Source organism: Aquarana catesbeiana, linkage group LG05, assembly GCF_042186555.1.
Source record: "Aquarana catesbeiana isolate 2022-GZ linkage group LG05, ASM4218655v1, whole genome shotgun sequence".
In the NCBI taxonomy this organism is placed as follows: Eukaryota; Metazoa; Chordata; class Amphibia; order Anura; family Ranidae; genus Aquarana; species Aquarana catesbeiana.
Window position 1 is genome coordinate 116,891,595 of NC_133328.1, and position 23,312 is coordinate 116,914,906.

Sequence of the window (23,312 nt, forward strand, 5' to 3'; positions counted from 1 at the left end):
CGAGTGAGCGCCATCTTGGCCTCACTCGTTTCTATACACACCACGGCAGAGGACGCGATCGCCTCCGCCGCTACTGACGGCTCCGGTAAGCGGCGGAGGGCACCGGATCGCGGCGGGAGGGGGGGGGGCCCTCTCCCGCCACCGATAAAAGTGATCTCGCGGCGAATCCGCCGCAGGGACCACTTTTATCTGAAAGCCGGCCGCCGCCCGAAAACGGGGATACCGGGGTTATGGCAGCTAGCTGCTGCCATAACAACGATATCCCCGTTCAAACTTAGGACGTACATAGTCGTGCGGTGGTCGGGAAGTGGTTAAGCATCCAACAGATAAGGAGTTGGAATTTTTTTGTTAAAATCCTCCTACTAATTGGGTTATGTTTCGCCATAGATGCCATAAAAGACCCTATCCACCAGGCGTCTCGCCTTGCGCTTGTGCTAAAACACATGCTTAGGACCCTGTGGTTAAAAGGGTTGGTCAGCCGAAGCATCTTGCAAAAAAGGGGTGTCTGACTAGTTTCCCTTTTCATTGGGGAAGGTTTGGTGAAATCCATCCAAATTATTTCTAGCAGTAAAGCTCTTTTGTCCAGTAGAAGGTATAAATGTCCTTTTTATTTAACCACTTCCCGCCCGCCCTATAGCGGATTGACGTCCGGGAAGTGGTTCTGTTATCCTGACTGGACGTCATATGACGTCCAGCAGGATAACATGCCGCAGCGCGCCCCCGGGGGCGCGCATCGCGGCGATCGGTGGAGCGGTGTGTCAGTCTGACACACCGCTACACTGATCTTGGTAAAAAGCTTCCGGCGGAGGCTCTTTACCACGTGATCAGCCGTGTCCAATCACGGCTGATCACGCTGTCAATAGGAAGAGCCGTTGATCGGCTCTTCCTTACTCGCGTCTGACAGACGCGATTAGAGGAGAGCCGATCGGCGGCTCTCCTGGCAGGGGGGGTCTGCGCTGATTTGTTTATCAGCGCAGCCCCCCCGCAGATCACCACACTGGACCACCAGGGATCGCCACTAGGACCACCAGGGAAGGGGCAACATGTGGATGGCCAGGTATGTACCCCATGGCCATCCACATGTTCCCAGTGTGCCAAATCTGTGCCAATCAGTGCCCACAAATGGGCACTGATTGGCACCATTATGTTGCAGTGATGCCCAGCAATGCCACCCTTGGCATCACTGCAAACAAGCAGTGCCATCAGTGCCACCCATCAGTGTCCATTCATGCCACCTGTCAGTGCCCATCAGTGCCACCCATAAGTAACCATCAATGCCACCTATGAGTGCCCATCAATGCCACCTATGAGTGCCCATCAGTGCCGCCTATAAGTGCCCATCTGTGCCACCTATGAGTGCCCATCAGTGCCGCATACCAGTGCCGCCCATCAGTGCCCGTCAGTGCCACCTCATTGGTGCCACCTCATTGGTGCCACCTCATCGGTGCCCATCAGTGCCGCCGTATCAGTGCCCGTCAGTGCAGCCATATCAGTGCCCGTCATTGAAGAAGAAAACGTACTTATTTACAAAAAAGTTTTAACAGAAACAAAGAAAAACGTGTTTTTTTTCAAAATTTTCGGTCTTTTTTTATTTGTTGCGCAAAAAATAAAAACCGCAGAGGTGATCAAATACCACCAAAAGAAAGCTCTATTTGTGGGAACAAAATGATAAAAAATTTGTTTGGGTACAGTGTAGCATGACCGCGCAATTGTCATTCAAATTGCGACAGCGCTGAAAGCTGAAAATTGGTCTGGGCGGGAAGGTGTCTAAGTGCCTGGTATTGAAGTGGTTAAAGTGAAGCCACAACAGCTCACAAGTACTCTGACGGCCAGTGCAGCCATGGGAGACTTCCTGACAGACATGGGTTCAGATCCACATGTCGGCGTTCACTAGTGAAGGAGCCACTCCTCACAGGTTAACTACTCTGACGGCCAGCATAGCCATGGGAGGCTTCCTGAAAGACGTGGGACCTTGTCCTCATGTTGGCTCCTTGTGACCTTGGACAAGTCACTTAAACAGATTCCTTCCCCTGCGCAGGGGCAGCTGCCTCTAGGCAGCGGTGACGGCCTCCACCGTCAGACTCTAGGGCATGATTTCCAAGAAATACTGTTCAGATCTGTGCGACTTCAAGTTAGTCCCTGCACTACTTTGGTACCACTTTGATGCGACTTGAGGGCCATAAACCTCTAGAATACACAGGCATTGTTTCCTGTCACATCAAAATCGCGCCCCGACGTATTCTCGGCGGCAAAGGATCACAGTAAAATCACGCAACTTTAGGGTTGCAATAGTGGAAACTGAGCCTAAGAGGAGAAAATATTCAGCCCCTGTATACATGATTAAAAATGCGTTTTTCCTCCGCCCTGCAGGGCCTAGAAGGAAAATTAGCGACTTTATTCGCATCCGCTATCCAAGGATGAGAAGCGTGTTAGACCCCCTCCCCCACCTGAGATCCCTTATCAAGGGAACAGTGGGTAGAGGATGAAGGATTACCCTCAGGTAATCGGGAAGAATGGCAAACCGAGTACTCCTCTGCAGAGGAGACAACTAGAGTTGAATTTTTTTTCAGCCTCGCAATCTGAGAAATTGCTGGTACAAACCTCTTACAGAGATGATTTTTGCCTCTTTCAAGCTACCTCTAGTAGAGTCAGCTGATAGATCTGTTTTTTTCTTAGGTTCCTTGGAACCTTCACTGCCTTTTTCATGCGTTTCCTGTACATGTACAGAGCCATGCAGAAATTCAACAGATCCATTCTAGATCTAAAAGAATCTAAATCAGTTCCTGAAGATCCGCTCCTTTCTATGGAGTCGATCAAGTCAGTAGTTTCTATCCTGCAAGGAAGAAAACTTCTGGCGCCTATCGGCATCAGGGATGCATATCTGCATGTCCATATATTTCCCGCTCACCAAAGGTTTCTGCGGTTTGAAGTAGAACAGCAGCATTTCAGTTTATAACCTTGCTCTTCGGGCTAGCTACAGCACCTCGAGTGTTCACAAAGGTGCTAGCCCCACCTGTATTCAGGTCAAGGGCACAGGGCTTAAACAGTCTTGGCATACCTAGACGATCTATTGCTAATAGACCAATCGCTGTTCGGAGTAAGGTTTACGCATTACAACCAGTTACCTGGAAAGGTCTGGGTTGCATTCTCAACCTAGTAAAGTCTCCATTAAAATCGCTAAAAAAGGGCTGCAGTATTTGGGTCTGATCATAGATGCAGCCCAGAAAAAGGGTCTTCTTGCCCAGAAAAAAAGCAAAAATAAACAAAAAAAACACCACTCTATAAAAGTTGGTGCGGATGGTCAGTTCAAAAGGAGGTCCCTCCATTCACCTTTGCATGAGGTTGTTAGAAAGGATGGTGGCTTCATTCGAAGCAGTTCCCTTTGCCTAGTTCCATTTGAGACTGTTGCAAAACAGTATTCTATTTTCTTGGAACAAAGCGATCCAAGCTTTGGACTTGCCAATGCGGCTGTCCCCAAGGGTGTCCCAAAGCCTCAATTGGTGGTTACTAAAGAATGTCCTAAAGGGTAAATACTTCAAACCACTTTTCTGGAAAGTGGTAATGACAGAGAAGACAACTGTCCAATGACAGTGTTCAAGAACCGAAAGAGCCTTGCCCGTCAACATCCTAGAGATTCGGGCAGTGCGTCTGGCTGTAAAAGCCTGGACTTCCAGGTTAAGGGATTGTCCCGACAGGATCCAATCCGTCAATGCCACGGCCGTGGCCTATATCAATCACCAAAAGGGGCACCAAGAATCTCTCAGTTCAGAGAGACATGAACTATATTCTAACTTGGGCAGAAAGAAATATTCCGTGCCCATCGGCAGTCTTCATTCCGGGAATAGAGAATTGGCACGCGCACTACATGTGCCGCCAGCAGATTATTCCCAGGGGAATGGTCTATTCATCCCGACATGTTTCGGGCTGTTTGTCAAGGATGGGGGACTCCGGATGTAGATCTTCTAGCATCCAGTGCAACATAAAGTTAGTCAACTTTGTGTCCACAACAAAGGATCCATTCGCATGGAGAACAGATGCGTTGATGATACTGTGGGATCAGCTTTTACTGATCTATGCATTTCCCCCTATTCAGTTGCTGCCTTGACTTCTTTGCAGGATCAAGCTGGAAAGAAAACCAGTAATCCTGGCAGCACCAGCATGGCCCAGAAGGTCATGGTATGCAGAGGTTGTAAAGATGGCAGTGGAGGATCTGTGGTCCCTTCCACTAAGGCCAGACCTGCTCTCACAGGGGCCGATATTCCATCCTACTTTACGAATGCTAAATTTAACGGCCTGGCTATTGAGACCCACATTCTGAAGAGACGTGGGCTTTCTGGGTCAGTTATCTCTACTTTAATGCTAGGAAGCCAGCTTCTAGAGCTATATATTATAGAGTCTGGAAAGCTTATGTTTCCTGGTGTGATTCCAAGGGTTGGCACCCTCGGAGATATAATAGAGGCAGAATTCTTGCCTTTCTACAAGTAGGCGTAGAGATGAAGTTGGCCCTGAGTACTATTAAGGGCCAAGTCTCAGCCTTATCTATTTTATTTCAAAGACCACTTGCTACGCATTCTTTAGTCTGGGGTTTCATGCGAGGAGTGATGCGGATTAATCCGCCAGTTAAATCACCCTTAAGCCCTTGGGACTTAAATTTAGTTTTGTCAGTGTTACAAAAACCGCCATTCGAACCATTACAGCATGTTCCCTTAGTCCTTCTGACTAGGAAGCTGATATTTTGGTTGCTATATCCTCAGCAAGGAGGGCTTCAGAATTGGCTGCTCTTTCCTGTAAAGAGCCATATTTGGTTATTCATGAGGACAGAGTGGTGTTGGGCCCTTGTCCAGGTTTTTTTTTTTTTACCAAAAGTGGTCTCAAGTTTCCACCTGAACAAGATATTGTCCTGCCGTTTTTCCAAAACAATGTTGGTTATTCATGAGGACAGAGTGGTGTTACGCCCTCGTCCAGGCTTTTAGCCAAAAGTGGTTTCAGGCTTTCATCTGAATGAAGATATTGTCCTGCCATCGTTTTTTTCCAAAACCATGTTCCAAAGAAGAAAAGTCACTACATTGTCTTGATGTGGTGAGAGCAGTGAAGATCTGTTTAAAGAAAATTGCTCAGATGCGTAAGACTGATGTCTTATTTATTCTGCCAGAGGGTCCTAAAAAAAGGACAGGCATCGTCAAAATCCACTGTGGCTAAATGGATTCGGCAAGTTCTAATTCAAACTTATGATTTAAAGGGAAAGATTCCCCCTTTTCAAGTTAAGGCGCACTCTACCAGTGCGGTTGGTGCTTCTTGGGCAGTGCGTCACCAGGCCTCCATGTCTCAGATCTGCAAGGCCGCGACTTGGTCTTCAGTGCATACATTTACAAAATGTTATCAAGTAGATGTAAAATGGAATGAGGATATCGCCTTTGGGCGCAGTGTGCTGCAAGCAGCAGTACAATTCCTCAAGGTCTGGGGGTGCCCTACGGGTTGTCTCCCTCCCCTCAGGTAGCATTGCTATGGGACATCCCACCAAGTAATTACTTGAGGCCCTGTTTCCTATGATGTACGATAAATAAAATAGGATTTTTAAAACACCTTACCTGTAAAATCCTTTTCTTGGAGTACATCATAGGAGACCGAGCTCCCGCCCCTCTGTTTTATGGGATGAGAGTATATTGCTTGGCTACAAAAACTGAGGACTCCTGGAAGGAGGAGGGCATATATAGGGGAGTCAACTTCCTGTATTGGTTATACCTGTGTCAACACCTGAAGGTAGGCCCATAACCCACCAAGTAATTACCTGAGGCTCTGTGTCCTATGATGTACTCCAAGAAAAGGATTTTACAGGTAAGCTGTTTTTAAAAATCCTATCTTTACTTCCAATTTTTAGCTCTCTCAATCGTATTTGTAGTCCCCATACAGGGAGTTGCTGAATCTGCTGCTCCAGGGAGGGTTTGCCCCAGTTCTCGACCCGGAGAGGTTTCTGGGTTTTATTAAATCCTGTTTATGATTCGGAGAAATAAAGGGGCTCGTCTGATGCTGGATCTTAAGGCCCTGAATTGTTTTGTGAAGGTGCAAAGGTTTAGGATGGGATCCAAACATTCTGTGGTGGGCTCCCTTCATAGGGGGGGGGGGTGTTTTCTGGCCTCCCTTCATCCATTTTTACCATTTCCCTTTGGTTTGGGCTCTGCCCCCTGGGTGTTTATCAAAGTGCTGGCTCCGGTCCTGGCACTGCTAAGACGGCGGCCTATTGCCTTTTTAATAGGCTACCTGGATGTCCTCCTCCTCCTGTGAGTTTCACTCTGCGCCAGTGGACAACGTGGCGATCACCATGCACACTCTACAGGAGTTAGACTGGGTGCTGAACCTCAGGAAGTCCGCTCTGTCAAGGAATGTTTGGAATATTTGTGGCTGATTCTTGACTCAGAACCGGCCACGGTGTTCCTCCCACTGGACAAACTTCAGAAGCTTTGAACTGCGGTTTGGTTACTGCTTTCCCACTAGTGGCTGTCTGTTTTTTTTTTTCTATGCAGATTCTGGGCCTAATGATGCCCACCTTTGTGGCGGTCCCATATGCGCCGTTCCACGCAAGGGTCCTACAGAAGGAAATAGTATCCAGTTAGGGAACATCACCTGGATCCCTGGACAATCTGATCAGTGTTGGACACTTGGCCGGGGCCTCTCTTCCTTCTGTCTCTGATGGCTTTGTCCTCTGAATCTTTTGGGCTAGGAAGTCCTTTCTCCCTCTCAACTCGATGTTGGTCACAACGGTCACTAGCCTGTCCAAATGGGGAGGGGGCTTCCTGGGGCTAAAGTTGACCGAAGGTGTCCCGACTGCCCATCAGTGTCATAGAGCCACAGGCGATTCATTTGTGTCTGGCTAGCTGGATGGAACCTTTGAAAGGATGTCTAGTCAAACAATAGGCTGTTGGCCTATGTTAATCATCAGGGCAGGATGAGAAACTCTGCTGCAGTGCTGGAGGCCTCCTGCATCCTTTGGTGGACAGAATTACAGATTACTGCGCTCTTTGTTGTTTACATTCTAGGCTTTGACAACTGGCAGGTGTACTACCTCAGTTGTCCAACGCTGGATCGAGAAGAGTGGTCTCTACCCCCCAGACGTGTTTTGTCAATCCTGCGCTAGGGCACACCAGATGTGGATCTGCTGGCCTCCTATCTCAACGGGAAGGTGTTGAGGTTCGTGTTGGGAACAGGGAATCCACCTGGCGGATGCAATGTGCACTCTGGTAGCGTTAGACATGAATGAATTTCTGGACAGCCGCACTCATAGATAGCCTTGTTTATTCAGAAGGTGCACATCAAATACAAAAATCACAGCAGACAGGGAAGAGCTGACGTTTCGCACTAGCGTTAGTTCACTCTGGTAGCGCCGTAGAGGCATTATCAACTCTTGCACGTCTTTCCTCCTCTGAAGCTTCTTCCTTGCTGCGCAGGATAGTGGCTGAAGGGATCCTGGTCATTCTGATGGCTCCGCATTGGCCTTGGTGACCTTGGTAAAGTGATGTGGTGCTGTTAGTTGAGGACGTTCGTTGTCTGCTCCCTTTGCGCAAAGTTCTTCAACCCTGCTTTACTGTCACTGGCTTTGACGGTCAGCTATTGAAAGTCAGGGACGGGGGTTGTAGGGGTCAGCGATTCCCACATTGTTCAAGATGCATAAATCCACCTCTTACTATTGTACTTGGAAGGCATATATTACTTGGTGCCCGGCTGTGAATGTGCACCGGTGTTCCTCCTTAGTTTCCAAGATTTTGGCTCTTCAACGGGGCATTGATCAGATTCTGGCCTTGAGTATTATTACGTGCTAGCTCTTTGCCCTTGTGATTTTCTTCCAATGGCCTTTAGTAACACACACTCCTTGTTCCGTGCTTTTTTTTTTTTTTTTTTAAGGGGTTTGGTATCCTTTTGGAGGTCAGACTTTTTTTTGGGATTGCAGAAGGCCCACAAACTGGCCAGGCAGCCTCCTCTGCCTCTATTTCCCGATGGATTAGGGAGACAATTGTCCAGGCTAATGCCATTGAGGGTCGTGGCTCTCCCCTTCTCTGTTACGCCACACTCTACCAGGGAGTTAGTGCCTCCTGGGCATTCGGGCATCAGATGTTAGTGTCCCAAGTTTGAAAGGCGGCTGCCTGGTCGTCTGTGCACACTTTAACTAAGTTTTACAAGTCGCTGTTTTGGTTTCTTTGGATACGTGTTTTGTCTGCAGGGTTTTGCAAGTGGTCCTCAGAGGGTTCTTGTTTTCCTCCTTTCGGAGGTTCTTGGGTGTTATGTGTTATGATTTGGTTACTCCCCCCCCCCCCCCCACATTGAGGCACTGCTTTGGGATGTCCCTACTGTCAAGATTATGAAGTGCTGTGTCTGTCAATGAATGAACCCCAATCAAGGAAGTTTACTCCCTATATAACCCCTCCTCCTTCCAGGAGCACATCAGTTTTTTCGCCAGTGTCTAAGGTGTTGGTCACGAGTGACGAGGGATCCATGCTGGATTTAAATAGTCTCCATAGACCAGGTCCATCCAAAGTGCGATTGAGGCCTAAAAGGATGGTACCTGGGGCCTCGTATCCAAAGCACGGGGTTTTGCCTGTAACGCCTCAATATGTAGGGCTGGACCCCTGGAACCCAGGGCTTAGGTCTTGTTACGTTACCTAAACTTCCTGATGGGGTGCTTTTTTACAGGTCCAAGGCAGTTGGAACCCCGTTTTAGGGACCTGGTCCTTGAAGGCTTGCTAAACGTAGCCCGCAGTGATGGGTAAAGGTTGGATTGTCTTGTTAATTCAGCAAATCCTGCGGCGAGGATAAGGTTAGGGAAGAAAAGTGGGTATTAAAAACATCTATGCATTGTTCCATTAGGGAAAAAAATGTTGTCAGGCCTCAATTCCGCACTAGAGGGGGTCTATGCACATACCTACTCGGTTGTCTTCACTGTAAGCTCAGTCTGTGTCTGTTTGCAGCAGTGTGTGGAGGGAAACTTTGCAAGGTAAAAAATCTGCAAAAATATTTTCTTCTTCCCCCCTGATGGAATTAGAGGGACAGCAGCGCTGTACCCTCCTTACATTACCCCCCCCCCCCCCCCCCCCCGGGCGGCGGAGGTCCTGTTAATACCGCTAAATGTTTTACTGTGGCTGTTTTTTTACTATGTCTGTGCCTACTGCTGGATGGGTCTCTGCCTTACCCCCCCCCCTCCGTTGGGTCTGGAATCCGAAAAACGATGCGCACAGGCGCAGGAATATTTTATATAGAAAAAGGGTCGGGATTTGTTTCTTGGAGGGTGCTGGGCCTAAACGCGGTGCCGTGAACGTCCACTAGGGCGCATGGCAGGCTAAAAACAGATAAATACCACAGCTGTGACAGTCTCGCCTCGGCTGATGAGGAAGAGACAAGCAGCCTGCAACACAGGGACACAGGAGCTGTGAGACACGTATGGGTTGCAAAACTGGCATTCCTAATACAGGAACGACACTTTTTTTTTTTCAGCAATTAAGTGCAAATTTGTATAGTGCCTCTGTTTTTGTACTTAGGACTATGCCTGCCAAAAAAGACTCCACAAAAACCAAAAAGATACCAAAGGTTTCACCCCCAGGCATTAGGATCTCGAGTCGCATTTCCACGCCTCCATCCTCGCTTGAATTACCAGTTATGGCAAACCAGGGTGAACCATTGGAACGAATTGATGGTGCAGATGCTTCTCACATCTCAGCCCCTGTATACGTGACTGAAGATGCCCTTTCCTCCTCGCTGCAGGGTCTGGAAGAAAGAGTAGCGGCTTTAATCGCATCCTCCATTCAAATGGATAGGAAGCGTACTAGATACCGTTCCCCCCCCACTTCAGAACCTTTGCAAGGGGAACAGTGAGCACAGGATGAGGTGTTACACTCAGTCGATCAGGAGGAGAAGGAAAGGAAGATGATTCCTCTGTGGGTAAAACAACGGTAGATTAACCTTTTTCAGCGCCTCAATCTGAGACATTGCGGAGAAGGTTCGTTCTACTTTCATGCTACCCTATACGCAGTCTCCTGAAAGCTTGGCTTCTTCCTTGAGTTCCATAAAACCTTCTCCTCCTTTGCATGCATTTCCTGCACATGCATTACTAGAACAGCTTATTTTTTGCTGAATGGGATTACCCGGATAAGCATTTTTTCCCTCCTAAGAGATTTTCAGTTCTCTATCCTCTGGAGGAGAAATTCTCCAAAAGATGGAAAGTACCAGCAATTGATGTGAATAATAGCTTAACCTGTCCTATAGACAATGCACAGATACTTAAGGATCCAACAGATAAAAAGTTGGAATCTCTGCTAAAGTCTACCTTTTCCTTGGCAGGTGCTTCCTGCCAACAAGCTCGGGATTTGGCTGAACTACCAAAAGCATTATGCTTTGCCATAGATGGCATTAAAGAATATATTCACCAGGCGTCCCGCCTTACGCTTATGCTTGTGCATATACGTAGAATCCTGTGGTTAAAAAATTGGTCAACTGAAGCACCTTGTAAAAACCTCCTAACTGGGTTCCCCTTTCATGGGGAGCGATTATTTGAAGAAGACTTGGATAAATATGTCCAAACAATTTCTAGTGGGAAAAGTACTTTTTTGCCAGTCAAAAGAAAGTATAAATGTCCTTTGTTTAAACGGGCTCTTTTCCCTGCACCAGGGGCCTCCGCCTCTAGGCAGTGGCAACGGCCTCTGCCGTCAGACTCTAGAGGGAAACGTCAGGATCAAACCCAGGCTCAAAAGAAGTCCTTGGGTCGGAAACCTGCAAAGCACAATCCTAAAGCCTCATCATGAAGAGGCAACCCCCCTCACCAAGGGGGGTGGAAGACTTCTGCAGTTTTCAGAAGTCTGGAAAGAGGAAATTCAGGACAGATGGGTCATCTCCACAGTAACGCTGGGGTACAAGCTGGAATTTTGGGACTTTCCGTCTCGCTTCCTGAGGTCAAGCGTTCCCAAAGATCCAGAGAAGAGACAATCTCTGTTTCAGGCACTAGACCAATTAATATCTCAAAGGGTGATCATACAGATCCCCACAAAAGAAAAGAGCAAGGTCTGGGGTTTTATTCAAATCTTTTCATGGTACCAAAACCAAATGGAGACGTCGGACCCATTCTAGATCTAAGAAATCTAAATCTGTTCCTGAAGATCCGCTCCTTTTGATTGGAGACGATCAGGTCAGTAGTTTCTGTCCTTCTAGGAGGAGAACTTCTGGCATCAATCGACATCAGGGATGCATATCTGCATGTCCCTATTTTTCCTGCTCATCAAAAGTTTCTGCAGTTTGAGTTAGAACAGCAGCATTTCCAGTTTGTAGCCCTGCCCTTCGGGCTAGCCACAGCACCCCCTGTGTTCACCAAAGTGCTGGCCCCACCTCTAGCCAGGTTAAGGGCCCAGGGCATAACAGTCGTAGTGTACCTAGATGATCTATTGCTAATAGATCAGTCGATGACTCGTTTGGAGCAAAGCGTATGCACTACAACCAACTATCTGAAAAGTTTGGGTTGGATTCTCAACCTAGAGAAATCTTCCTTAATACCGCTAAAAAGGCTTTAGTACTTGGGTCTGATCATAGACACAACCTCAGGCAAAGATCAATTCCATAAGAGAGCTGGTGTGGATGGTCAGGTCAAATGGCGATCCCTCTATTCGCCTTTGTATGAGGTTACTAGGAACCACGGTGGCTTCATTTGAAGCAGTTCCCTATGCCCAGTTTCATTCAAGACTGTTGCAAAACAGTATCCTGTCTCCTTGGAACAAACCAATTTAAGCTTTAGACTTGCCAATGCGGCTGTCCCAAAGCCTTACTTGGTGGTTACTAGCCCAGAATCTGCTGAAAGGAAAATCCTTCAGACCAGTCATCTGGAAAGTGGTAACGACGGATGCCAGCCTTTCAGGCTGGGGAGCAGTACTAGAAAAGACAACTGTCCAGGGACAGTGGTCAAGAAGCGAAAGAATCTTGCCCATCAATATCCTAGAGATTTGGGCAGTACGTCTGGCTCTAAAGGCCTGGACTTTCAGGTTACGGGATTGTGCTGTCAGGATTCAATCCGACAATGCCACAGCTGTGGTCTATATCAATCACCAAGGGGGCACCAGAAGTCTCTCAGCGCAGAGAGGTGAACCATATTCTAACTTGGGCAGAAAGGAATGTTCCGTGCCTTTCGGCAGTCTTCATTCCGGGAGTAGAGAATTGGCAGACGGACTACTTAAGTCGCCAGCAGTTATTCCCAGGGGAATGGTCTCTTCACCCCGACATATTTTGGGCTCTTTGCCAAAGATGGGGGACTCCGGACGTAGATCTTCTAGTGTCCAGGTTCAACATGAAGTTAGTCAACTTTGTGGCCAGAACAAGGGATCCATTCGCATGCGGAAGTATGCGTTGGTGACCCCATGGGATCAGTTCTCAGTGATCTATGCATTCCCCTCTACTCGGTTGCTACCACGACTTCTTTGCAGGATCAGGCTTTGAAAAGAAAGCCGGTACTTCTGGTGGCACCAGCATGGCCCAGAAGGTCATGGTATGCAGAAATCGTAAAGATGGCAGTGGAGGGCCCATGGTCCCTCCCACTACAGCCAGATCTGCTCTCTCAGGGACCGATATTCCATCCTTCCTTACGGTCTCTAAATTTAACAGCTTGGCTATTGAAACCCACATTCTTAGGAAACGTGGGCTTTCTGGGTCAGTTATCTCTACCCGGATTAATGCTAGGAAGCCAGCTTCCAGAACTATATATTATAGAGTGTGGAGGGCTTATGTTTCCTGGTGTGAATTCAAGGGTTGGCACCCTCGGAGATATATCATAGGCAGAATTCTTGCCTTTCTACAATTAGGAGTAGAAATGAAATTGGCCTTGAGTACTATTAAAGGCCAAGTCTCAGCTTTATCAGTCTTTTTTGAAAGACCACTTGCTACTCATTCTTTAGTCCGGGGTTTTATACAAGGGATAACGCGGCTTAATCCACCCGTCAAATCTCCCTTGAACCCTTGGGACCTAAACGTAGTTTTGTCTGTGTTACAAAAACAGCCATTTGAACCGATACAACATATTGCCTTAGTCCTTTTGACAAGGAAGTTGGTATTTTTGGTTGCTATATCCTCAGCAAGGAGGGTTTCAGAATTGGCTGCTCTTTCTTGTAAAGAGCCATATTTGATGTTTCATGAGGACAGAGTGGCGTTACGCCCTCGTTCAGGCTTTTTGCCAAAAGTGGTCTCAGGTTTTCACCTGAACCAAGATATTGTCCTGCCATAGTTTTTTCCAAAACCATGTTCCAGGGAAGAAAAGTCACTACATTGTCTTGATGTGGTGGTGAGAGCAGTGAAAATCTATTTAAAGGCAACTGCTCAGATTCGGAAGACTGATGTTTTATTTATTCTGCCAGAGGGTCCTAAGAAAGGACAGGCATCATCGAAATCCACTGTCGCTAAGTGGATTAGACAAGTAATAATTCAAATTCATGATTTAAGGGGTAAGATTCCCCCCGTTTCAAGTTAAGACGCACTCTACCAGGTCAGTTAGTGCTTCTTGGGCAGTGCGTCATCAGGCCTCCATGGCTCAGATCTGTAAAGCCGCAACTTGGACTTCAGTGCATATATTCACAAAATGTTATCAGGTGGATGTAAGGAGGTATGAGGATATTGCCTTCGGGCGCAGTGTGCTACAGGCAGCAGTATAGATCCAGTCTGGGGGTATCCTCCACGTTGTGTCTCCCTCCCCTCAAGTAGCATTGCTATGGGACGTCCCATTAAGTAATTAAGGCTCTGTGTCATATGATGTACGATAAAGAAAATAGGATTTTTAGAACAGTTAACCTGTAAAATCCTTATCTTGGAGTACATCATGGGACACAGAGGTCCCTCCCCTGTTTTTGGGGATTTAAGTATATTGCTTTGCTACAAAAACTGATGGAGGAGGGGTTATATAGGGAGTGAACTTCCTTGATTGGGTTTACCAGTGTCAACACCTGAAGGCGGCCTATAACCCATTATGTAATTACTTAAGGCTCCATGTTCCGTGATGTACTGCAAGAAAAAGATTTTACAGGTATGCTATTATAAATTATATATATATTATTAATTGTAAAAATCCTATTTTTCTTCTTTTTTTTTTTTTTTTTTTTTTTTTCTTTTCTTTTTTTCCATATCCTTGTACTATTTTGTGATGATCTTGGCTGCCTATAGCAGAAAGGGGTTTATTACCAACTAGAACTACCCATAGGCTGTGTGGTGTTAGTTTTTTTTTCTGCTTAGTGTCCTACTCCAGAAGGTGGCCCGATGTACCCCTACGGTCAAGATTATGAAGTGCTATGTTTGTCAATGAACTCGGACAAAGGGATATTATGATGAGTAACAAAGCACATAGTGCTTTGAATCTAACAAATAGTACTTGATAATTGAAGGAGAGTCAGTACAGAGATGACACCTTTAGTAAGTGGCTGCTCTTTTCCTACCCAATCATAAACTTGACAAAACTGTAATGCCTTGGATACAATGGTGAAAAGTAAATGGAGCTGTACCTGGCTGTGATATTTGTTTTACAAAGAATTGTTTGAGCTGCGGTTAAGTGTGTGAATGAACACGCAGAGCTGTGGCTCGGGAGGGAGCCTGCTTGAGTGCTCTGGGGGCACTCGGATGGAGGGAGGGGCCAGGAGTGTCCACTTATCAGTGGATAAGTAAAGTGTAGGTTTTCCCAAAAATGAAGATGCAATATGTGGTCTTTTTTTTTTTTTTTTTTTTTTTTATACATGTTGGTATTAAAAAATTTACCCGGCAAAGTTTTTTATTTATACTTTCATTTTAATAACCTGGTGATTTTGCCAGTTCCTCTGGCTTCCTATTTCAGGCTGACCACAACAAGCATGGAAGAAGATCTTTCCGCCATTGTCAGTTTGTGTCTCTGTGATCACTGCTAGGAGTTGCAGGACATTGTGCCTGTGCCTCCCAGCATGTAAGTCCACTAACCAGTGGCAAAGACTTCACCAAGCAATGACCCTTATGTTGGCCATACACGCACAGAATTTCTGCTGAAACTGGTCGTCTTCGGAAAAGATCGTTCGGCAATCGTGCCGTTCTTTGGCCCTACTAATGTTGATGGATCTGAAGCGAAAACTTTTCCTGTTTTAACTAAAGTGTATATGTGTATGTTGTAATCAAAACAATAACAATATTCTGTCCTGTATAATTTATATATGTGTTTATTGTAATCGAACGGGCACTACAATCATGGATCATTTAAACGAGTTTATTCTGTCAATTAGTGGCCAATTCTGTGCGTGTATGGCCAGCATTAGCCTACAATCCCGTGTCCTAGCACATGTGTGTTTATCGCCCTCATCCAATTTTATTCCATTGGTTCAATATCTTTTAACCACTTGCTTACAGGGCACTTAAACCCCCGTCCTATCCAGACCAATTTTCAGCTTTCAGCGCTGACGCACTTTAAAAGACAATTGCGCGGTCATACAACACTGTACCCAAATGAAATTTTTATCATTTTTTTCACCACAAATAAAGCTTTCTTTTGGTAGTATTTGATCACCTCTGCAGTTTTTTTTACTTTTTGTTAAAAAAATTTAAACTTTTTTTCTTTTTTAATTTTTTTTTATGTACGCTGATGGGCGGCAGTGATGGGCGGCAGTGATGGGCAGCACTGCTGGGCGGCAGTGATGGGCAGCACTGCTGGGCTTTGATAGGTGGCACTGTGGGCACTGTTAGGTGGCACTATTAGGTTGCTCTGATGAGGCAGACGTGCCTCTTCCACTTCGGGACCGATGTCCCTCACATCCAAGCTGGTGATTGGCTTTTTTTTCTACTCACGCTGTTAGCGTGAGTAGAAAAAAAGAACGATTACCGATCTTTTGTTTACATCATGTGATCAGCTGTCATTGGCTGGACAGCTGGTCACATGGTAAGGGGTCGGGACCGGCCCCTTACTTGGATCGGTGATCACCCGAGTCTCAATGACTCAGTGATCACAGCGTGCTCGGCGCGCGGCCTGCAGGCGCACGACAGCCTCCCGGGAATTCAGGTCCACGCTGTGGCCATCATTCGGCCATAGCGCGGATGTGAAGTGGTTAATAGTGCCTCTCTGTTCATTTGTAATTTTTTCAAATGCTAGTATTTTTATGTTCTGTAATCCAGTCAAATAGAGAGACCTTTGCACCGCACTGTGAGTAGGGTTATCTAAGCCAGTGGTATCAATGTAACCAAAAATGCAAGTAAGTGGGGGGATGGGGGGTTTACTAATGGGTATGTTTTTATATACCTAATTTATTTTAAAATGACATCATCTTAGTATCTCACTAACTTTCGGCATCTTCACAATATATGCACCAAATCACCTGGTTGCATGCCACATTTACTATATTTTGCAAAATCTCTCCATCCAATAGAAAAGAGGAATGCTGGTGTACTATATGCTTGGTGGGAGATAAAGAATTGTATTGGTTTGTGAGGGGGAAGGAGAAACAGATGGAAGATTATAAAGCAGTTCTTCCCATATGTAGATTGTATAGTGGGCATACTGGTTGGTGAGCTGTTTAACATTAAACAGCAGGTGGGAAGCAGCATGTGGGCAGAGGGGTTTACCACACACACTTGTTTCACAACCAACTGCATTTTTGGCTGTGAAGTTCCAAAACTGCAGCTGGTTCTGGAAGGAAACGCACACAGACGGGGAAATTTCTAAACTACTATGTGTGTTATGTTAGCCCGTGCACTCGTCGTGCAATCCTACCCACTGCTAGATGGCAGTGATGTAATGCCTCCCACCATCCATCTACTGTGTGCGATGTAAGCCACAGAGTTGGGGAAGTAGGCCGTGATAAGGCTGTGTAGTTATGTGACAGCTATATAAATAAATATATATTGCAGATTAAATGTTTTTTGACCAATGTAATTATATTTATTGTACTGCAGTGGGTTTTTAATGCATTGTGTTCACCATTTACTTTAAATTATATCACTGGTTCCGAGATATGCTTGTGTTATGAGTGAATATTTACCTCTCAAACACTCCAGGTGCCTTTTGGCACATACCTACTGTATAGTCCCTTATAAAACATAACCGAAAACTGTTAAATAGCATAAAGCAGTTGTAACCCTAAATAAAAAAAGGAAAAGAGCCTGTTTCTCTATAATAAACAATAAACATAGTGCTTCTGGGGTGTCATTTGTCCCATTCTATTCTGTAAAATACCGGGTTGATCCTGCCTGTTCCTGTGTCCCCCTAGGTGTGCTAACCATAGTAATCATGGCTGCTGATCCATGATACTATGGTCAGTTTACATTCCTCAGTTTTCCCGTTGTGTTCAGAGTCTGAACACAGAGTCACTGAACACAATTACTGGCATTCCCTCTGTTTCAGCAACCTTTATATTTAAATCTTTGTGTTTTTGTTTTAATTATGAGTTTAGATGCCTTATTTCACAGGGCCGCTGTGCAGTCACGTGACCTCCCTGCTAACGTCAGAGGGGAATCTCAGCCACTCCCGCTGAGCGACAGGAGGTCACGTGAGCACACATCGGCACTGTGAAATAAGTTATTTAGCTTCATAATTAAAAACAAAAAAACACACGTAGCTTTTAATAACCGAGGGATGCCAGTAATTGTCCTCACTGACTTTACAACCACTTTTAATAATTATGGTGCATAAGTAATGATTTTCCAGGTTAATTCTCTGGACCTGTTATTATGCTTTTTGAATATTAATGGACAATGAATATACTGACAGCTTGTATTTTATTTACAGGTTTATGGTGGAATGTTCTCAGCAGACAAGTGTTGGTATAGATGCAAGTTGCAGCATGTGGTTGATGATGAACAGGTAAGGAAATAACTTTTATAGAAAACCTTGTGGCACTGTCCCAGAATGTAAAATTTATATTCTGCAGTATTGCCTCCTGACTGCTTTCTAACCACCTTTCACAGCCCTTTTCAAAGCAATCCACTGCGGGGTGGTGTGTGTGGGGGGATTTGGGGCAGTAAATGATACTGCTTGTATTTTAGAATGCCTTTGCTGTAACAATTCAAATGATTCAGACTATCGATGTGCAAAGAGATCAGTAGATCAGTGTGAAAGGAGAACACTACCACCACCATTACACATAAGGTGAGAACTTACCAGATTGCCGAACTTTACTGCATCAAGGAGGTCAGTACGCATTTGTTGGGAAATGTATGTGTCAATTGATAATAAAAACACTGCTGATTCTTGATCTTCCTCCTCTGCTAGACCAGTAAATGCCTCTATTTGCTGTCCCCTCAAAATAACTCAACACACAGCTATTAATGTCTAAACCACTGGCAACAAAGGTGAGTACACCCCTAGTGAACCAATTAGCCATTTCCTCTCCCCGGTGTCATGTGACTCATTAGTGTTACAAGGTCCTCAGGTGTGTTAAATTTGGTGTCATCCCTCTCTCATAATGGTCACTGTTCGTTCAACATGGCACCTCATGGCAAAGAACTCTCTGAGGATCTGAAAAAAATAATTGTTGCTCCTCATGAAGATTGCCTAGGTTATAAGAAGATTGCCAAGACACAGAAACTGAGCTGCAGCACGGTGGCCAAGACCATACAGTGGTTTAACAGGACAGGTTCCACTCGGAACAGTCCTCGCCATGGTCGATCAAAGAAGTTGAGTGCAGGTGTTCAACGTCATATCCAGAGGTTGTCTTTGGGCAATAGACGTAAGGGTGCTGCCAGCAATGCTGCAGAGGTTGAAGGAGTGAGGGGTCAGCCTGTCAGTGCTCAGACCATGCGCCGCACACTGCATCAAATTGGTCTGTATGGCTGTTGTCCTAGAAGGAAGCCTCTTCTAAAGATGATGCACAGGAATGCTTGCAAACAGTTTGCTGAAGACAAGCAGACTAAGGACATGGATTACTGGAACCATGTCCTGTGGTCTGATGAGACCAAGATAAACGTATTTTGGTTCAGATGGTGTCAAGCGTGTGTGGCGATTAATAATTGTGCACACAGTAGAGCTGCACAATTAATCGTTAAAAAATCGTGATCTCGATTCAACCCCACTGACGATCTCTGTTTGCCATTCTTTCATATAACAAGTGGAGAGACTTTTCTGCTTGCTCAGCTGTCAAAAGAAAACATCCCGGCAGTCTGCCAAGTTTTTAAAAAGAAACCTTGTATAACTCTTCCTTCTTAGATCAAAGGGAAAAATCCAGGCAGTCTGCCAAGTTTTTAAACAACGTGTAAATGCAGGAAGTTTAACCACTTAAAGTCTAAATCTTTTTCTGACACTTGTTTCTTAAGTTAAAATCAATATTTTTTGCTAGAAAATTACTTGGAACCCCCAAACATTATATATATTTTAGCAGAGACCCTAGGGAATAAAATATCAATTGCTGAAATATTTTATGTCACACTGTATTTGTCCAGCGGTCTTTCAAACGCAGTTTTTTTGGAAAAAAATACACTTCAATGAATAATAATAATAATAAAAAAACAAAATAGTCAAGTTAGCCCAATTTGTTTTTGTTTTAATGTGAAAGATGATGTTATGCCGCAAGAATCATGAAAGTATCATGATCTATCTTCTAAGCAAAAAAATTGTGATTCTTATTTTAGCCAGAATCGTGCAGCTCTAGCACACAGTATATTTGTGTGTGTATATGTATGTGCATGTATGGAGATATATGTATGTGCTGTGTGTGTTGTATATGTGTGTATGTATATACAGTGGGGACGGAAAGTATTCAGACCCCCTTAAATTTTTCACGCTTTGTTATATTGCAGCCATTTGCTAAAATCATTTAAGTTTTTTCCTCATTAATGTACACACAGCACCCCATATTGACAGAAAAACACAGAATTGTTGACATTTTTGCAGATTTATTAAAAAAGAAAAACTGAAATATCACATGGTCCTAAGTATTCAGACCCTTTGCTGTGACACTCATGTATTAAACTCAGGTGCTGTCCATTTCTTCTGATCATCCTTGAGATGGTTCTACACCTTCATTTGAGTCCAGCTGTGTTTGATTATACTGATTGGACTTTATTAGGAAAGCTACACACCTGTCTATATAAGACCTTACAGCTCACAGTGCATGTCAGAGCAAATGAGAATGTTGAGGTCAAAGGAACTGCCTGAAGAGCTCAGAGATAGAATTGTGGCAAAGCACAGATCTGGCCAAGGTTACAAAAAAAATTCTGCTGCACTTAAGGTTCCTAAGAGCACAGTGGCCTCCATAATCCTTAAATGGAAGATGTTTGGGACAACCAGAACCCTTCCTAGAGCTGGCCATCCGTCCAAACTTGGCTATCGGGGCAGAAGAGCCTTGGTGAGAGAGGTAAAGAAGAACCCAAAGATCACTGTGGCTGAGCTCTAGAGATGCAGTCGGGAGATGGGAGAAAGTTGTAGAAAGTCAACCATCACTGCAGCCCTCCACCAGTCGGGGATTTATGGCAGAGTGGCCAGACGGAAGCCTCTCCTCAGTGCAAGACACATGAAAGCCCGCATGGAGTTTGCTAAAAAAAACACCTGAAGGCCTCCAAAATGGTGAGAAATAAGATTCTCTGGTCTGATTAGACCAAGATAGAACTTTTTTACCTTAATTCTAAGCGGTATGTGTGGAGAAAACCAGGCACTGCTCATCACCTGTCCAATACAGTCCCAACAGTGAAGCATGGTGGTGGCAGCATCATGCTGTGGGGGGGGGGGTGTTTTTCAGCTGCAGGGACAGGACGACTGGTTGCAATCGAGGGAAAGATGAATGCAGCCAAGTACAGGGATATCCTGGCCGAAAACCACCTTCTCCAGAGTGCTCAGGACCTCAGACTGGGCCGAAGGTTTACCTTCCAACAAGACAGTGACCCTAAGCACACAGCTAAAATAACAAAGGAGTGACTTCACAACAACTCAGTGACTGTTCTTGAATGGCCCAGCCAGAGCCCTGACTTAAACCCAATTGAGCATCTTTGGAGAGACCTAAAAATGGCTGTCCACCAACGTTTACCATCCAACCTGACAGAACTGGAGAGGATCTGCAACAAGGAATGGCAGAGGATCCCCAAATCCAGGTGTGAAAAACTTGTTGCATCTTTCCCAAAGAGACTCATGGCTGTATTAGATCAAAAATGTGCTTCTACTAACTACTGAGCAAAGGGTCTGAAAACTTAGGACCATGTGATATTTCAGTTTTTCTTTTTTAATAAATCTGCAAATGTCAACAATTCTGTATTTTTCTGTCAATATGGGGTGCTGTGTGTACATTAACCTCCCTGGCGGTATTCCCGAGTGTGGCTCGGGGTTAAAATTCAGTACCATTAGCGGTAACCCCGAGCCACACTCGGGATCGCATTGCAGGATCCTGGGGCGGCGTTACTTACCTTGTCCCCGGGATCCTGCGATGTCCCCCGCAGTGTCCGAGGGCTCCGTCCTCCTCCGAAGCCTCTCCGTGCCAGGCTCCGTTCCCTGCGAGCGGCGCGACGCACGGGGGCGGAGCCTGGCGGCAAATTCAAAAAACTGTCAAAATCATAACACATACAGTACTGTAATCTTACAGATTACAGTACTGTATGAAATGATTTTACATCCCTTTTGTCCCCAGTGCTCTGGCCCATGCCCTGCATGCAGTTTTACATGATATACACTGTTCTTTCTGCCTGGAAACTGGAGATTGTCCATAGCAACCAAAAAGTGTCCCTTTACGTCAAAAGTGGCTTTAGACCAGCTAGAAAACAGCGATAGTAAATTAGAACACTTGCAGAATTGAGCGATAGTGAATTGTGGGGAAATTTATTTTATTACTATTATTTTTTAAATTTTTTTTTAATTATTTATTTTTATTTATTATATTATAATTTATGTTTTTGTGTTTCAAACTTTATCATACCCGGGATATCTACTAGACTCTGGTTTGGACAGATTTAAGTGTGTTATTGTTAAGATTTACAGACCTACAATATAAAACGCCAAATTTCCATGCAAAATAATGGTACCGCTTTCAGCACCTAAAATCCGAAATAATCATACCGCCAGGGAGGTTAATGAGGATTATAAAATGAACTTAAATGATTTTAGCAAATGGCTGCAATATAACAGAGTGAAAAATTTAAGGGGGTCTGAATACTTTCCGTCCCCACTGTGTGTGTGTGTGTGTGTGTATATATATGTATGTGTGTGTGTGTATATGTATATGTATGTATGTGTGTATATATATATATATATATATATATATATATATATATATATATATATATACTGTGTGCACAATTATTAGGAAAGTTGTATTTTTGAGGATTAATTTGAACAACTACAATGCTCTCGGTCAATCCAAAATGTTAATGAACCTGAAAGAAAATGAGGTTTTGCCTTTCTTAGGAGAATATCTATGCATGCACAATTTATTTGGCAACTATTGGTGTGCAGAACTATTATGCAACTAGATGAGGCAGTTTGTTTGTGAGGGACTGGAGAGCGGTACAATGAGTGTCTGCAGGCAACCGTGAAGCATGGTGGAGGCTCCTTGCACATTTGGGGCTGTATTTCTGCAAATGGAGTTAGAGATTTGGTCAGAATCAGTGGTGTCCCCAGTGCTGAGAAATACAGGCAGATACTTCATGCCCTACCATCAGGGAGGTGTAAAATTGGCCCCAAATTTATTCTGCAGCAGGACAATGACCCCAAACATGCAGCCAATATTAAGAACTTTCCTCAGTGTAAAGAACAAGGAGTCCTGGCAGTGATGGTTTGCCCCACGTAGCCCGGATCTCAATATCATTAAGGCTCCATGCACACTGGGCTATTTGGAACAACCCACCTGCCGAGTTACTTCAAAAACCGTGTGCAAGTGTACCTAGAAGAACTGATGCTGGTTTTGAAGGCAAAGGGTGCTCACGTCAAATTCTTGGTTTGGATTTCACCTCTGTTTATTTACTTTCCGTTTTGATTAAAAAATAAACTATTAACGCTTTTTTATTTCTGAAAGCATTCTCAATTTACAGCATTTTTCACACCTGCCTAAGACTTTTGCTACATCTGTATTATACTCACACAGGATACTAAACTATCCTGTGTGATATATGCATATGTACCCTTTACAGGTGCATTATGATATCCACATTTAAAAAAACTAATGTGAAATGTAGTATAATATCCACCCCAATAAATCTATACATTGTGAGTTCTGCTATATTATCTACATTACCCATCAAACCATGATTCATATGCATTCTGTATAATAAATTTGTGTGCCTTCCTTATGTATAATATAATGTTCATATTACAGGAACTAATGTGAAGATAGTAATATGTTCGACCAGGGTTACCAATCGATGTATAATAATTCATTCCTAAACCT

General features: G+C 44.7%; 1 protein-coding gene across 1 annotated transcript in view; it reads left to right on the plus strand.

Moving 5' to 3' along the window:
- STK31 (serine/threonine kinase 31) overlaps nucleotides 1–23,312 on the plus strand; it is a 462,200-nt gene that overhangs the window by 71,951 nt on the left and 366,937 nt on the right. Inside the window, exon 4 of the mRNA XM_073630106.1 lies at nucleotides 17,738–17,812. Coding sequence (XP_073486207.1) covers nucleotides 17,738–17,812 — 75 coding nt within the window. The remainder of the gene's footprint in view (nucleotides 1–17,737; nucleotides 17,813–23,312) is intronic.